Source organism: Ips typographus, linkage group LG10 (genome assembly GCF_016097725.1).
Source record: "Ips typographus isolate SLU linkage group LG10, UJ_Ityp_2.0, whole genome shotgun sequence".
Taxonomy (NCBI): Eukaryota; Metazoa; Arthropoda; class Insecta; order Coleoptera; family Curculionidae; genus Ips; species Ips typographus.
Window position 1 is genome coordinate 119,995 of NC_138431.1, and position 15,783 is coordinate 135,777.

The 15,783-nt window shown below is 33.2% G+C and overlaps 1 protein-coding gene and 1 long non-coding RNA gene across 3 annotated transcripts; both read right to left on the minus strand.

Moving 5' to 3' along the window:
- Positions 1-1,291: 1,291 nt before the first annotated feature.
- LOC145734622 (uncharacterized) lies at positions 1,292-1,982 on the minus strand. The gene is made up of 2 exons (XM_081988102.1): positions 1,873-1,982; positions 1,292-1,799 (listed from the first exon to the last, which is right to left on the minus strand). Exons 1-2 carry the CDS (start codon positions 1,949-1,951, stop codon positions 1,465-1,467), a joined length of 414 nt encoding a protein of 137 aa, XP_081844228.1. The 5' UTR covers positions 1,952-1,982; the 3' UTR covers positions 1,292-1,464.
- A 4,113-nt stretch (positions 1,983-6,095) lies between these two features.
- LOC145734674 (uncharacterized) lies at positions 6,096-8,644 on the minus strand. Of its 2 annotated transcripts, XR_014179481.1 has the most exons (4): positions 8,518-8,644; positions 7,598-7,633; positions 6,411-7,538; positions 6,096-6,267 (listed from the first exon to the last, which is right to left on the minus strand). It is a non-coding gene; the product is annotated as an uncharacterized LOC145734674 (long non-coding RNA). The 2 variants fall into 2 exon arrangements; XR_014179480.1 differs by lacking the exon at positions 6,096-6,267 and having other exon boundaries at positions 7,254-7,538.
- Between the last annotated feature and the right edge of the window lie 7,139 nt (positions 8,645-15,783).

Here is a 15,783-nt window from a genome sequence, read left to right on the forward strand (position 1 = left end):
AACTTAATTTATATTGGAAACAGAAGGTTCAATTGAGTGTGAGCAAAAAAGTAGCTGTGTCTCTTTACTATCTAGCAAGCTGTTGTGAATACAGAATAGTCGCAAATCAGTTTGGAATACACAAAGCAACTGTGTGTAAAACTATACATGAATTTGTGAAAGCAACCAATAAAATTTTAATGGACAAATACTTGCATTTTCCAAATGAAACAGAAGCAATTACTATCAGCAGCCATTTTGAACAAAGGAGCAAAATTCCAAATATTATAGGTTCCATAGATGGTACTCACATACCTATCTTGCCACCAAGTAAAGGCTATAGAGATTTTGTGAATCGTAAGGGTTGGCCATCCTTAATTCTACAAGCTGTGGTTGATGCAGAATACAAATTCATAGACATTTCTATTAAAACCACAAGGCGAAGCCATGATAGCACTGCACTTATGAATTCTTATTTATATAAGAATATTAATGATTTAATTCCAAAGGTAAACATTTCCCAATTATAAAATAGCTAAAGTTTTAATTAGAGCCAAGAAAAAATCTATTAATACATATTTTTTTAGAGCCCTATTACTTGTGATGGAAGAAGTTTGGATTACGTGATTATTGGAGACCCTGCATATCCTCTTCTTCCATGGTTGCTGAGGGGATATTCAGGTTCAAATCTTACGCCTTTAGAAGATTCATTTAATGTTCATCTAAATAGTGGTCGGGTAGCCGTAGAAATAGCATTTGGGAGATTAAAGGCTAGGTGGAGATGTCTTCTAAAACGAATAGATGTTCATTACAGTTTTGTACCAGAAGTAGTTGCAGCATGCTGTACTTTGCACAACATTGTTGAAAGTTACAACAAAGAGATTGTTCCTACAAACTGGATTCAAGCTGTTCACGATGCTGAATTTGTCTTACTGCAACCTGTAGAGCTACGCAACAGATGGGCAGATGACTATGGTGGTTATGACCTGAGAGTATTTCTAACAGACTACCTATCAAAGAACTTTCCATTGCGGCAGTCTAGTTTGAAACAATAAAAATATTAGTGAATTAGATTTATGTAAATTCGCTGTCTGTTTTATTATTTAGTTATTTAAGTACATACTATACTAACTTGTTTTTGTTCCAATTAAATATAATAAACGTATTATAGCCAGGTAGAAAATGAAAAAATAAAGTAAAGTAAATAAGTATCTTTTGCAGGTAAATACTAAAATATATTTGCATAAGACATTTAAATACATATATTATGAATTAACTTTATTAGGTATGTATTTTTTATTCCAGGGTTTTATTAGTATTTGAACTAATATTATATTAGTAACTCTAAAAAATATAAGAGTGTAATTCTAATGACATCATATAAATAAATAACAAAACTTATAAAACCAAAGTTAAACAACTTAATATATTCTAATTAAACATATCACAAATATTAGTCTTAAACACAGTGAAAACACAACTCATCTACTCTGTATTTGGTGACAAAATCTCTTTAAGCCCTTCCATAAACTTAGAAGTGGACTGTAAAATTATTTGCTCCTGCTTTTCCATCATTTTTAGGAACAATTCTCTATTTTTTTCTCCCTCGCTTTGTATAACTTTTTCCAAGTTTTTTAAAGCATCCTCATTAAATGATTTTTTTTTTAAATTTGTACCTTTGCCTTTGGTGACTTTGCCTTTTTGAATGGGAACATCATTTTCTTTGTGTGTAAGAGATTGCTGCTCTTCAACAAATACATCCCTGGAACATCCAGGAGTGGCATCTTCTACCACTGATTGTGCATTCTCAGTAACAAATTCTACAAAGAACATAAGAATTAGTGTCTAATATGCTGGGTTGGTGCAACAGAATAACAGATACATATGACATACCTGTTGAACTTTCAAACCCAAATCCGCTAGACATGTCTTGACTTTGGGTCATAGGTCGATCCCTCAACAATTGGTCCATTTCATCATAAAATTGAAAATTGTAAGGTTCATTACCACACACTGTTATGCCTCTTGCATTTGTAATATTCAGCTGCAAAATGAAAGTGTAAGAACTTAAATATTTTGTATGTTTAAAACTAGCATAAAGTCAAAAGTATCATGATGTAGATCAAAAAAACAAACAATCAGTTGGTAGAAGTCTTTGTGGAAAGGAACATATTCAGTTGTATAGTGTAATTCACTCTTTCTCACGAAATAGCATTTTTATTAAAAGTTCTGACTTGTTTGATCCTCACATAATTATGTAGTACATATAGTGCCTACTTACCTTTTAAGTTTTTAAACTTTACTGATAACTGGGTGGGGTCCCTAACATATCCCATTTCCCTCATCGGAGCTACTAAGGTTTTAAAGATATCCGAAACACGAAGACGCTTTCCATCCATTAATCCCAGAATATGTTTTTCATGTAATAGTTGCAAAAAGTATCGAATTTCATTAGATGACCAAACGTTTCTTTTATTGTATTTTATTCGAGATGACTCCATGATAGTTATTTACTAAATTACAAAGCAGAATGTTTTAAAATGTTTAAAAAACTTTTCATAAAAGGACAAAACGTGAACGTTGAACAGAAATGTAAATATTTAAAATTTAAACTATGACTTGTCTTGTGATTACTTCATTCACTTGTCTTTGTTAACGTCAGTTGTCAAATGCCAGATTTTCCAATCCCGTATATCTCGTTTAAAAAGTCGCGTTTTAATCGGATTCAGTGTTTCAATTCTGTTAATATTTAGGATCGAATAGTCAATCCAAATCGTTAATCTGCGTTGTTTATATCGACGATTTTATGGCGGTTTACTTGATCGGATTGAATAAGCGGATTCAATTTGCTCGATATAAACGTAGTCAATGACCAACTTTTTATCCTATATTTGAATTCTACGTCAAATTCTAGGCCTAATTGATGTAAAATGTTTGTATAGATATTGAACTGTTTCTGCAGCAGCGTCCTTGATTGATTAAATTTTGACCACCCCCTTAACTTCTTTATTTTTGATTTTTGTTAAAAAACTAGTTGTAACAACTTAATTGTAGATATTTAAGTCTACTTTACTCTTAGATAAACAATTATTATACAAGGTGTCCCAAATTTGAGTAACCAAATTAACCCTTATTCACATAGTCGAGGCAATATTGTTAATATACAATAAGTATAACAGATGCTGCTGCGGAAAAAGTTGAATATTGATACAGACATTTTACATCAATTAGGCCTAGAATTTGACGTAGAATTCAAATATCGGATAAAAAGTTAGTCATTGTATTTAAAAAAACATAAGTTTGGTTCGTTACTCAGATTTGGGACACCCTGTATAATAATTGTTTAGCTAAGAATAAAGTAGACCTAAATATCTACTAGTTTTGTATTTAACGTTTTTTTGCTAAAATCAAAGTTATGGAAGTTAAGGGGGTGGTCAAAATTCAATCAATCACCCTGTACAGTTGACGTAAATTGGCCAAAAAGGAGAGCAAGAAGATAGACGCAACACAAGGTTGAAAGGTGACCCAATAATAGGATTAATTATTTTGTTGTGTCTGAAAACATTATCTAGGAATCGAGAAGTAGTTTTAAAAGAAAAGTGTTTATATTTTTTTAATAAAGTTTTTCCCATACTCTCTCTAGCGAATAAGCAACATCGGTTAATTTTAAGATTCATATGAAAAAAAGGAAAGACGAGAAGTTGATTTTGTAACATAGAATTTTAATGTTCGGAGCGATCACTTTCCACGGGAAGGGCATGTAACATAGAAGTTACACTATGTTCCGTTACCAAATATTGCCTCGGTCTCCCCCAGTACCTAACCTAACCGAACTCTGGGGTCTTCCCCAGAGGGAGGTCACTGACTGATCTCTGGGTTAGTCTGGATACGCCTATTGTGCAACGCAACTTGCAGTTCGATTCTCAACTTGAAACGTATCGCACGTCTGTTTCGTGGGTGCCATTTTTTGTTGCTAAGAAACCACGTTTCTTGAAACGGTGTTCAGAGGGGTTTGAAGTTGACGATCGAATTCCGCAGCCGGTCGAGTGGAGATGGTGGGATCTCTAAGTGGGAACATCGATTCCTAAAAGTCTACGGGGAATTGTCTTGTGCGGTGCACTTCCAGGAGGCGGAAAGGGTGAAAACCTAGGTCAAGACCACGTGGATGTGACAGTTTCCACGAGGAATGACTACATCTTTCATTCGGATCGTGCCCTTAAGCGATTTTTAGTCTTTTTTATGTGTGTAAAGTAACTTGGGGAGTACAAAGTCGATTATCTTAGCCCCCTCTCAAATCGTGCTGGCGAATTGCCTTGTAGCAGAGCCAAAGAACAGAACAAAACAAAACAAACTTGGAGCAGTAGGTGACCAAGTGCCACACCCGAGTATCCGCCCTAGCAAAGGAAATAGTGTGGGCGTGCAGCAAGAGTTGCCGCACCTACTTACCTCCCTTTGCTAGTACCATAAGGACTTTACCGGCCCGGTGAATGTCCTCGGACACGAGTCTAGGGTTCATTCATCACCGATAAAACGTTTTCCCTCTGTGAACCTTTCGTCTACTCGATCCGGCATCCCACATCATGCTCTACGCCATCTTGGCAATCTGGGGGTAAGATTACTATACCAACTGACTTCTCAAATAAAGTGGGTTTCTTGTGGAAACCTGAGTTTTCTTCCCTCTGGGCTACCCCTTAACGTGACAATATTTCACGCAACATTAGCATCTCGAAATTGGTTGATCGTGGACACGCAATCTCGACTTGTTTTAGATTTTATGTTGCTATGAAACCTCACGTTAATGAGATTTCATATCTTTTAATTAGCTTACTCAAGGCCGTGGATATGTAGCATGAGATATTTTCTAGCTAAAATTGAACACACCTGGACGAACACGTGTATTTTACAAAATCTACAATACTTATAATTTACAAAAAATTACAAAGATGTACAAATATTGCAGGTTAATTATGAAATAAGTGAAAGTTGACAAAATCAAAAATTAAAAAAAATAAAAATGAGTGATGATTTAAATTTAATTAAAGTAAAAAATAAAAAACCTTTCCAGTGCCAAACTGTTTTAAACTGTCCCTTATCAGTTTTAAACTGATGATGACGATGTTTGGATCCTAGAACTTCCGATATTCTCTCCCCAGCAGTCAGGAGCGGCCGCTGCTGAATTACAGGCAGAAAATGGAGTCCAGAGACTGGTGACAGTTTACCTAGGAACAGTAAACCGCAGAACACCAGGGAAAATTAATAAATAGCTTCAACACTTGTTCTGGCAACCCTAAACAGGTATCCAGAGGTATCAACAAGTGCCAAAGCTATTCAATGCAAACTAATATCAGTCACAAAAAAAAACTTAGAAAAACAAAGTTCAAGTTGGGAATCTACAAATTTTAAAATAAAATAATCAAATGAATCAACCAAGCAATTTGAAACTTGGTTGCTCAACTCATCCAACCTTTTTGAATGCTAGTGGCTGAGGGGTGTGATACTTGAATATGTTTGGGTCACTCATCAAATAAAATTAATAACATAATAATCTGAATAATACGAATAATACCAGATAATATAATAACAGGAGTAACACCCCATGATATGAATAATACAGAATAATCCTTAATAATACCATAATCAAGCAATAATTATCGTATAATATCAGTATTATTTGGAATAATACAATAATACGAACATAATATCAATACAGTGTAACCTCTATAATCCGGATAATTAAATGCACAGTGGTTGTCCAAATTAGCGATTTGTCCGGATTAATGAATATAGACATACATATTATTGCATTCAAACATGTATTTATTATGTGTATAGTTTTAAAACAACAAAATACTTTACATAGCTTATAGGAAAACTTTAACTGTCAACACAAACCTGTAAGTAATACTTTTCTTTTTTTTAAAGCTGTAATTCCTGGAGAACTACAGGTGTTGAAGGGTGCTACAGCTTTTTTGGGCGCAGTTTTAGTCACAATTTGGAATCGTTAGATGAAGAATCATCATTGAGTTCTACTTCCGGTGTCGTTTCTGCTACAATATCCTCATCTGTCAGTAGGATTGCATGAGCCTCTTCTTGGCTGCCAGTTACCCAAGTTTGAAGATCTTCTGCCGAAAGATCGCCATCAGGCAGTTGAGCGCTTAGAAGTCTCACTTCTTCTATATCACTTTGCAGCTCGTCATCACGTTTATTCAACTGTTTTGCCAAAGTTGCAAGTGGAATGCCGTCTTCATCTAGATCTTCTTGGCGAGACACTATCCTGTTACCTGTACACTAAAACAACTCAGTGAAAATTCAAGTACGTTTATTTACACATAAAAACTGAACTAAGTTAAGAAAACATACTACCAATTTTGATGGCCACAAAAATTACGGTTATAGGGGAATACGGGTTAATAAGTTAGGTAAGGGCTTGCCTGACAATTCCTTCACCATGTGCAGGGCCGCTCCGCTCGGAGTTCGGTCTCGGGATGCTAACTTGTCTCCTGTTGACTAGCTCGAACCAGGGAGTTCGTAGTCTCTAGCCCCAACCAAGGAATTTGTGAGGTTGTTGCCAGTTGCAAATGTAACACACAAAGGACAATAAAAATGTGTTGTCATGTTCTTAAAAAAAGAGTCGCTGTTGTTGTTTAAAAAAAATGAAAGAAAAAAATGTCATTGAATTTAAAATAAAAAGTCAGTCAAAAATAGAATTATTAGAAGTTTTATTTTGGTCATCCATAGTCCTCCATATAACAAAAGATTTGGCTGTGCTATAAGATTGTCTGTAGATAGTTTCCATTCTTTGACAATACTAAATTGAAAAAAAGATGACACAGGACATGGTTCAAACAGTCTCAATACATTATACTTCCAGCACTCTATATTTACCATCCCGAATTAATTATTTGCTTAGTTATGGTTATATCCATTATACCCTTATACCAAGGACGGTAAACAGTAAAGGATTGCTCGATCGGCCAATTTTGTTTCCCGACGGCGAATGGATCCTGACGTCACAGTAAAGTCTCGGGCTCACAATACGCTAAATATGGTCGAGTGCATTCGATTAACTCAGACAAACGCGCGATCTCCGACTTGATGAAACATAGCGATTATGGGAAAGCAATCCTTTACTGTTTATCGTCCTTGCCCTTTGACAGCATCCCTTTTGTCCATAGGTCGTTTAGAGTCTACTTAATAAGGTTCTACAATCAGCTATGCAGTTAGTCATTTTCAGAATTTATTATAATGATTATTATTATTAAAAAATCAATGGGTTAACATATAGAATTTAAATCCTTTATTAACTGACAAATTTCCCATAAAAATACAAATAAAAAGTCTACAGTTTTCAGAAATTCCGATAACAACTGTGCTACAGCTACCGTTTAACTACTTATTTATACTATAAATGCGGTACAAACAACAGTTACTGCATACATATACAGATTATTACTTACTACATTAGTGATTATAAAAATAAAAAATTTAATTTTATTAACTTAATGTTGTGGACAATATTTTCGCTTCGCCTTTTACTCTCTGGACCAGCTTTTTTATAACTATAAAAAGAATTCAATTATAAAATGTTGTTGGGCATATGTTTAATAATATGTATTACCATTTTCAATGGGTAGTCCTTGGGCAGCTGAAAAACCTAAACAATATAAAATTAACATTATAACTTGGCTCCATAATAATTAAACTTTAGTAAGTTGTTGCAAGCATATCCATATATAAAATTATGTTTAATATACCGTTTAACCTTTATCGATGATATAAATGTGCTTGAACACGTATTGAAATATACTAATACCATAGAAAAGGCAATTGAGTTACAAAATAGCCAATTGCAGCAACATATTCTTAAACTTGCTTAGTTCAGTTTTGTTTTGACTGTGACGTTATTCAACCAAACTGTCACACTTAATCCTCCAAACGTGAGCTTAAGAATGCGTTGGTTTAATCGACCAAACGAAACTGTTCTAAAAAATGCTTTTCTGACATAATAGCTAAAACTGTACAAGGTGTCTAATTTTTAAAATTTTTGTGGGATACCTAATTTTTTTGTGGGACTATTGAAGGATTAAGGATAAATGATCAAATCGATTGCAATTATAACATCGGTGAACGCGAACATACTCATAGCACCTGCAACTACCACATCCTATAAACAACACTGGATTTTCTTGGTTCGTTATTTTGTTGTAAGTAATAGTGTCATATTGTAGTATAGAAAAATATGTTTTTATCATTTTCTTAGAGACTAGTTCGATGTGACTTTCTGCAGTTACTAAATTTTTGTGTAAAAAATTAGACATTTTTGTAGGATAACTCGTTATTTCAAAACAGTGTGCTACTTTCCCTGAAATTAAACATAATGTCAGGAGAATAAATTTTTTCGTTTTGAAGAAACTGGATAAAAATTGAAAAATGTCACTTTTTAGATTAAATATACGCTTCAAACGTGTCGAAATTGGGATACCTTGTTCCAGTAGAAAATAATAACCAGTATTAGAAAAGAGAAAAGAAAAGACTCACCAATATTATCGAAAAGTGTGAAAACCACTACAAAGACCCATATTGCAAAAATTAGCTGTTTTGAAGTAGCCATGCTGAAATTACAATGCAAATTGAGTCAATTGTACTTATACAACGCATACTTATAATAATATTACAATAACATACGCATATGTAAAAAAATTAGTCACTGTTGATAATGTAGTAAATTATTACATGCAGCGCATAATTTATATAATTTTCAGCATTAAGGATAGTAATATTACCTGTCAAAAGCCCAATCAATTAATAGTTTTTTCAGCAGAGGCGTTTTAGTTTTCATTGTTCTACTATATCAGCCATAAATTAAAATACGTTGTCAGGGTTATGTTAACTATTAAACTACTAACAGAAACATTTTACACCAAATTTTTTTTAAATACTATATCCAAAGAAATTGTGTATAAGTATTGGGCTATTTTTTTTAAATTTTTTAAGTCAATTTCGCAATGCATCGTCTGCAAACACTCATATCTTGTAAGATGGGAAAATATAGATTTGCGTGGTTTTCATTTACGTAAATCTTATTGGTGTAAGAATATGTTCTATATGTTTGTTGAGACGAGTTACTCATTTTTTCTTTGTTTATTGGGTCTTGTCTCACACAAAAAAGGTTTGTTGGAAAAATGGAATTTCGCACTATTTTCAACTAAGTTGAAAATAACATTAACCTAGTCGTCTTTTTTTTTCAACTTAGTTGAATATAGTGCAAAATTCCATTTTTCCAACAAACCTTTTTTGTATGAGACAGAAGACCCATTAAACAAAGAAAAAAATGAGTAACTCGTCTCAACAAACATATAGAACATATTCTCAGTAATGCATTCTATTTTACTTATCAACTACCGATAGCCGAGAGGTTTTCAATGTTATTAAAACTTTAAAAAATATTAAATCGTCTGGAAACGATGAAAATCCAGTTTTTGTTTTGCAGGAGGTTGCAGGTGTCATTGCCGATCCACTGACATTCATAATAAACTTTTGCATCGAAAGTGGTTGTTTTCCAGATAAACTTAAAAATGCTTATATTAAAGCAATATTGAAAGAGTTATTTATAACAAATTGATCTCTTTTCTTAAGCTCCAATCAGTATTCTCAGACAGGCAAAACCGATTTAGAAAAGGAAAAAATACAATTAGGGCCATATACCAAGCATTGTCGGATGTGTTTTATTCGCTAAACAAGAATAAACATACATTGGCGATGTGTCTAGATTTATCAAAAGCTTTCGATACCGGAAATCATCAAAAATTAATGGGAAAATTGGAACGATTTGGGATTAGAGGTCGTGCACATGAGCTTATCAAGTCATACTTGACGTATATAACGCAGCAGGTAGCAGTAGAACGCAGCAGTAGAACGTGATCATGAAGGACAATTAATAAAATTGGCATTACTTGGGGGGTTCCACAGGAGTCCATACTGGGGTTACTCCTTTATATTATTTATACAAATGATCTAGTCGCTGTCTCTGAGGAAAACACCGTCTTATATGCGGATGATACTACATTAATTTTTAGCGAAAAAATCGGTGAACTTATGTTGACTTCTGTTGAAACAGTTATGAACAGGCTTAATGATGTTCGTCATGTTTTTAGTCAATTATTCAACACTTACCAGCGATTTAAACATATTTTTATTCACTAGACGTTTTTTTTGTACTTCCGCCCCCATTTGCGGGCGTAAAATAGCACTTTTACGCCCATGGGCTTAAAATAAAAATAAAAAAAATTAAGAAAATAAAGCAAAACCCCGTGAAACAAAATCAACATACGGGATGACTAAAATGATATTAACACCTTAAAAATTGAAAATATAATTATTTAATTATTCCCGTCGTACAAAAAATGTTGTATGCACCTCGGGCATAAACCACTCTTACGCACGCATGTAAAAGTTGTGGCCCGAGCGAAGCGAGGGCAACAATTGCGTTTTACGCCCTTGGTACAAAAATAACTATTAAATCACTCTGAATGACATTGGCCTATTTACAGATATGTAACCAAACAAACATCAATGTCACATCTACGGGGCGCAGTGCAAATTTAATAGAACTGTAATTTTTGAATTTTTATAATATAAAAAGTCGAAATTTAATAAAATATTGTATAAAACACGTGACTTAAACCGGTTTATTCACTCGAAGAACTTAGGCCACTCGCTACGCTCGTAGACTTAATAATTGTCCTTTTCGTGAATAAAAAATGGTTTGTCCCTTGCTGTATAAATAACTATTAAAACGCAATGCATTTTGTTTGGTAATCGAATTCATTTGACTTACAACTCGGAAAATATAACATCTGTGAAACATTTTAATTGTTTGGGTATTAACATTGATGACTGCTTGCACTGGGAGTGCATGTTGGGGAGGTTGCATGTCTGAGTTGCTATTGTTATGCGCTAAGGATAGTGAGGGAAAGAGCGGGAATCAAAGCACCGTTATTGACTGCTTATCATGGCTACTCTAAAATCAGATATGGCTTGACTTTCTGGGGTAACTCCAGAGATATAAACAGGGTATTTTGCAGAAGCGTTGTATTCGAAATATATTGTCTATCAGACTCATGTCTGATGGAGACATGTAAGCCTGTATTTGTATGTAACCAAATTTTGACTGTCACTTGTTTGTATGTTATGGAGTGGGTTATGTTTGTTTTTTGGAATAAGGATTTGTTTATAAGTATTATATGAGCTGTAATACTAGATATGCGTCTAATCTTATTTGCGAAATATATGTGTTTAGTTTTCTTCAGAGAAATGTTACTTTTAAAATGATGAAGATATATAATTTGCTTCCTGAAAAATGGCGCTTAATGACTTGGAAGTATTTTAAAACATTTTTTGATTGACAAAGCGTTCTATACTCATGACAATTTTTTAATAGTTACATGGAGGAGTTAAATTGTTATTCGTAAATCTGGTGACGTATTTTAGTTATTTGTATTATAACTCTAATTAACGGTTTTATTATGTTTAAATTATTATACGCTGGTTTTGTGTGACAAAAGTAGAGAATAACACAGTCGTCTCCATAATACTATATTTCAGCTTTCAACTAAGGCCTGCTGCTCAACCAGTTTCGGGCATAGGAATCCCATCATCAGAAGATCAGATCGCAATTTAGTTCGCTGGGTGTTTTCTTATAAAAAGATAGACAGTGAGACCCATATTGCGATGGAAATTAATTCAAGAAGGTTAACGTTCGTAACGTTCTGCGTTCCAGCATTGAGTTTTTTGAAAAGGTCCACCTTTTTTGATCAAATCTGTTTTATTTAAACTTTTGAAAATTTTGCAAAATTCTGTAAAAATAAACCTCTTCTTATATTTTTCATTTTTAAGTCTCCCAACTTATTTTTTCTTTATCAAACTTAATGCTCTGGTATTTTAAGTATATTCATGAGTTCGCTTATTTTTTTTTCTGTGTAGTTTTCTATTATTTGTATTCTTTGTCATTGATAATATATCTTTATTTCACAATGATTTGTTGCACTGTAAATTTATTTTTTTCACTCTCCTTAACTTGTTTTTTTCCAATTAACATCAACAATCGCTCTTTCTTCTAGATCCAATTATTTTCATTACCAATCATTTGTCATTTTTTAATACTTAGTTTTTAAAATATTTTTTTGTTATCTTTTTTGTTAGGTAACGTTTCCTAAAACAGAGCGTCATACAATGGACAAGCAATTCCATTTTTCAGTTGGAAATACCTAGTTTGACAGTTTTAAATGCCAAAATGTCATTTGAAGGATCACGTAATCGTTTTGTAGTTTAAACTGATATTTTGTAACCTGAAACGTATCCCTCTTTACAGTGCAAATGGCCACGTGACAATTTTCAATTATTCCTAAAGGTCACGTGACTGTTTTAAGATTAAAAATAGATTTTATAATGTCACATGACAGTTTTGAATGTCAAAATGTTATTTAAAGGATCACATGCACGGTTTTCAGTTTAAACTGATATTTTAAAAGACACACATGTTACTCTCTTTATAAAGCATTTTCCATTAAAAACGTGTTCAGGTCAAACCGGAATCCTAAAGGTAACGTGACTGTTTTAGATGTTAAAAATATTATTTGAAGAGTCACGTGACACTTTTTATACATTTCATAAAGTCGCATGGCGATTTTCAATACACAAATTTTATTTTTAATAGGTCCCGTGTGACTCTTATTTAATGCCAAAACGAAAATTTGTCAACTAGACAACGCCGCATTAAAACTGATGTTTTCCAACAGTCAAAAGATCGGAATTGCTGCGTCTGACTTTAAAATTACGCGAATATGCGTTTAGTGGTGCCATCTCACGCTGCTTACTTAAATTAATTTTCACTTCCATTGCCACTGTTTGTCTATACTTATCATTTAGTTAGTCTATGCTACCAAAACTAACATTTCTGGACAGATGGTGAAGGAGCTTTTATTCACAACAAACCTAAGCAGATATGAAAGACGGTCACGGACCGTCACTTAACTTTTAAAGTTCTAGTTATTTGTTATTTTCTGTGTTGTTAATTCATTATCAAATGGATGTTTTTACTCTTCTTCTGATGAAGAAGTCATGACAATTGTCCAAGCTATTGAGCGGCCCAATCATTTTCGGCATACTAACCACAAGAGTTATTTGTATACCTAGGCCGTAAAATGGTATTTTTTCGGCCGAATAAAAGTTTCAACAATCATCGTTCAAAAAATCTTGAAAATTATTTCACGGCCAAGGTGTACACAAAATATTTGGTTCAAACGATATTCATTTAGAAATTCTTAATTTTTGATAAATAAAATGAGAAGGGTCTAGCAATCACGGTGACGTTTATTATTATGTTTGCTGGTTATGCCTTGTTGGTGTGACGTTAAATAATTAACTGACTCTTGGCAGAAATATTTTCCATTTTTTCATATACGCGAAAATGAAATTGGGAAGACGAAGATTGCTGTACTGTTGCAATAGCCTTCAAAGCTGAAGTACAAAAAATAGCTATTTTTGCAGCATACTATTTTTTCTCCAAACATAATAAACTCATTTAATAAGAGTTTATTAACATTATTATGAGTTATAATGGAAAATTTGATTAAAACCAGTTACCTATGAAAGTAAATTGTTGCGCGTTTATATGGTAATTTGCTGTTGCTTGACATGGATTGTCAACATAAGTGACAAAAATAATTCACATTTTCAATTCCGACTTTGATTTTTTTGCTGCAATCCGTAAGTTTCTCGCTTTTCTATTTAAATCTTGTACCAATGTCCAATTTTGACGCCAACGATGGTCAATGTACACCGCCGGAGATTGCGGAAACCGCTCAGAATGCTATTTACAATTTAGATCCCATTAAGTCGATTAGACTGAGCGGCATCAAAAGTACGAGCGACAGTAAAAGTACTTTTGCTACCGCTGAAGTTGCCTAGCATCCGGCGCTTTAGAAATTCAACCTTTAGTGTCTGGATTGACATATTTAAAAATTAATATTTTTTTGACGTTTGGAGAAAAAAAATATTTGTCTAATTCTTATCAGTTTCACAATTTTATAGGTCGGAAACCCAATTAAAGTTTTTGAATAAATAAATATATGGGATCGATAACAATTGAACCGATAGAGCTGGATGTTTAGAAACCGGACATAAAACTTACCTTAACGTAAATTTCTAAATATACAGGGTGTTTCACGATAAATGCCTCATATTTTAGGAGAGCATGAAAAATAACTCTAGTTTGCTATATAAACCATGGGCCAAAGATGTTTCGTTATGGAGATACAGGATGTTAAAGTTTGATTAAAAAAATCTAAATTTATTTATTTCCTCAGAACTGCTGGAGACCTTTTTCTAAAACATTGTAGGTGTCAACTATTAACGATAACGCAGGTTTTGCAATAATATTATATTATGTTACTAGGAGTAGAAAGAGGTGTGCTGAGATTAGTGCTAGAGATTATTGTGCTGAGCTTAAAAGATTGTCCGACCGCGGCGACAACTGAGCGAGTAGTAGAAGAAGTACAACTCTACTCCCGTATAACATATACAATTTTTTTTATAAACGTTTTTTAATTCAAATTTTAAAATATCGACAGATTTATTGTGACAACCACAACCTCATATCCTTCGCCAAAACGTCAGTAAACTCAAAATGTCAATGTCACGCAAACCCATTAATCATGCGTCAGAAATGCCAATATTGACAATTTTTATTTACTAGTACAACAATGAAAATTCATTATTGTACTAGTAACATAATGTAGTATTTCTACGCCGACAGTACACGTCAATAATAAGCATATTTTAGACCGATTAAAAAAAAAAAGATACTTCCCAATTTTGACAGTAGCGTCCCATCGAACAAGTAACTTAATATTTTTGCAAAAAAATATGTACCCCACTGTTTTCCATAAAATGCAAATCAGTTTTGAGTTCTTCATTCAATTTAGAACTGAAAAGCTATCTAGTAACTTTTCGGTACTCCTTTCCGTTTTCGAATAAAAAATTGAAAATCTTGAAGTTTAGTTTTGACCGGCCGTGAAAGCCTTCATAGTCTGATAATCTTAAAGATGTACCCATAAAATCAATACTAAATCATCGATTCTGTTTACTATTTAATTTAATTTTTTTTATTGATTTACATTTTTTTAAAATTATTTTCTTCATTCGATAGGAACAATCAGTACCATATCTTATCAGACTATGAAGGCTTTCAGGGCCGGTTAAAACTGAAATACAAAAGTTATCCGGGCTTATAAGCCGTGGTCCAATGGAATTTCTTTAAGGAGGAAGAAATTCCATTGGACCAAGGCTTATAAGCCCGGATAACTTTTGTATTTCAATCAGAATCTTGCCATTTCTTCAATAAAAAACCGAAAAAATGTAAATTTGAAAATTGGATAGTGGCGAAAGTCGAAGATTTGGTATTAATTGTATGGGTACTTTTGCATCATTTTTTTATATTTTACTCAAAAACCAAAAGAAATTTTGTAAACAACTTTTCCTTGTATCTCTTGGAATACCGGAGATCCCCATGTTGAGGCTCGTAAAACGGGCACCAAAAAACAGTTAACAAAAACAAATGTTAACATTATACATTAGAGTAAGTGTGTTATTCTACAATTAATAACTTAATAAAGGTTCCAGGTAAATACATGTAAAAGTTGTATGGTTTTAACATCTAATTTGGCCGACCTACACGATTTTTGAAAATCTTGTGTGTTTCTTACAGTACTTTGTGCAGTTTCATCTTTTCTTTTTGACGGTCAA

Coding starts and splice junctions, on each gene's coding strand:
- LOC145734622 (XM_081988102.1), bottom strand. CDS start 1,951: ATGGACCAATTGTTGAGGGATCGACCTATGACCCAAAGTCAAGACATG. Junction 1,800..1,872: donor TGGGTTTGAAAGTTCAACAG/GTATGTCATATG, acceptor TGTTCTTTGTAG/AATTTGTTACTGAGAATGCA.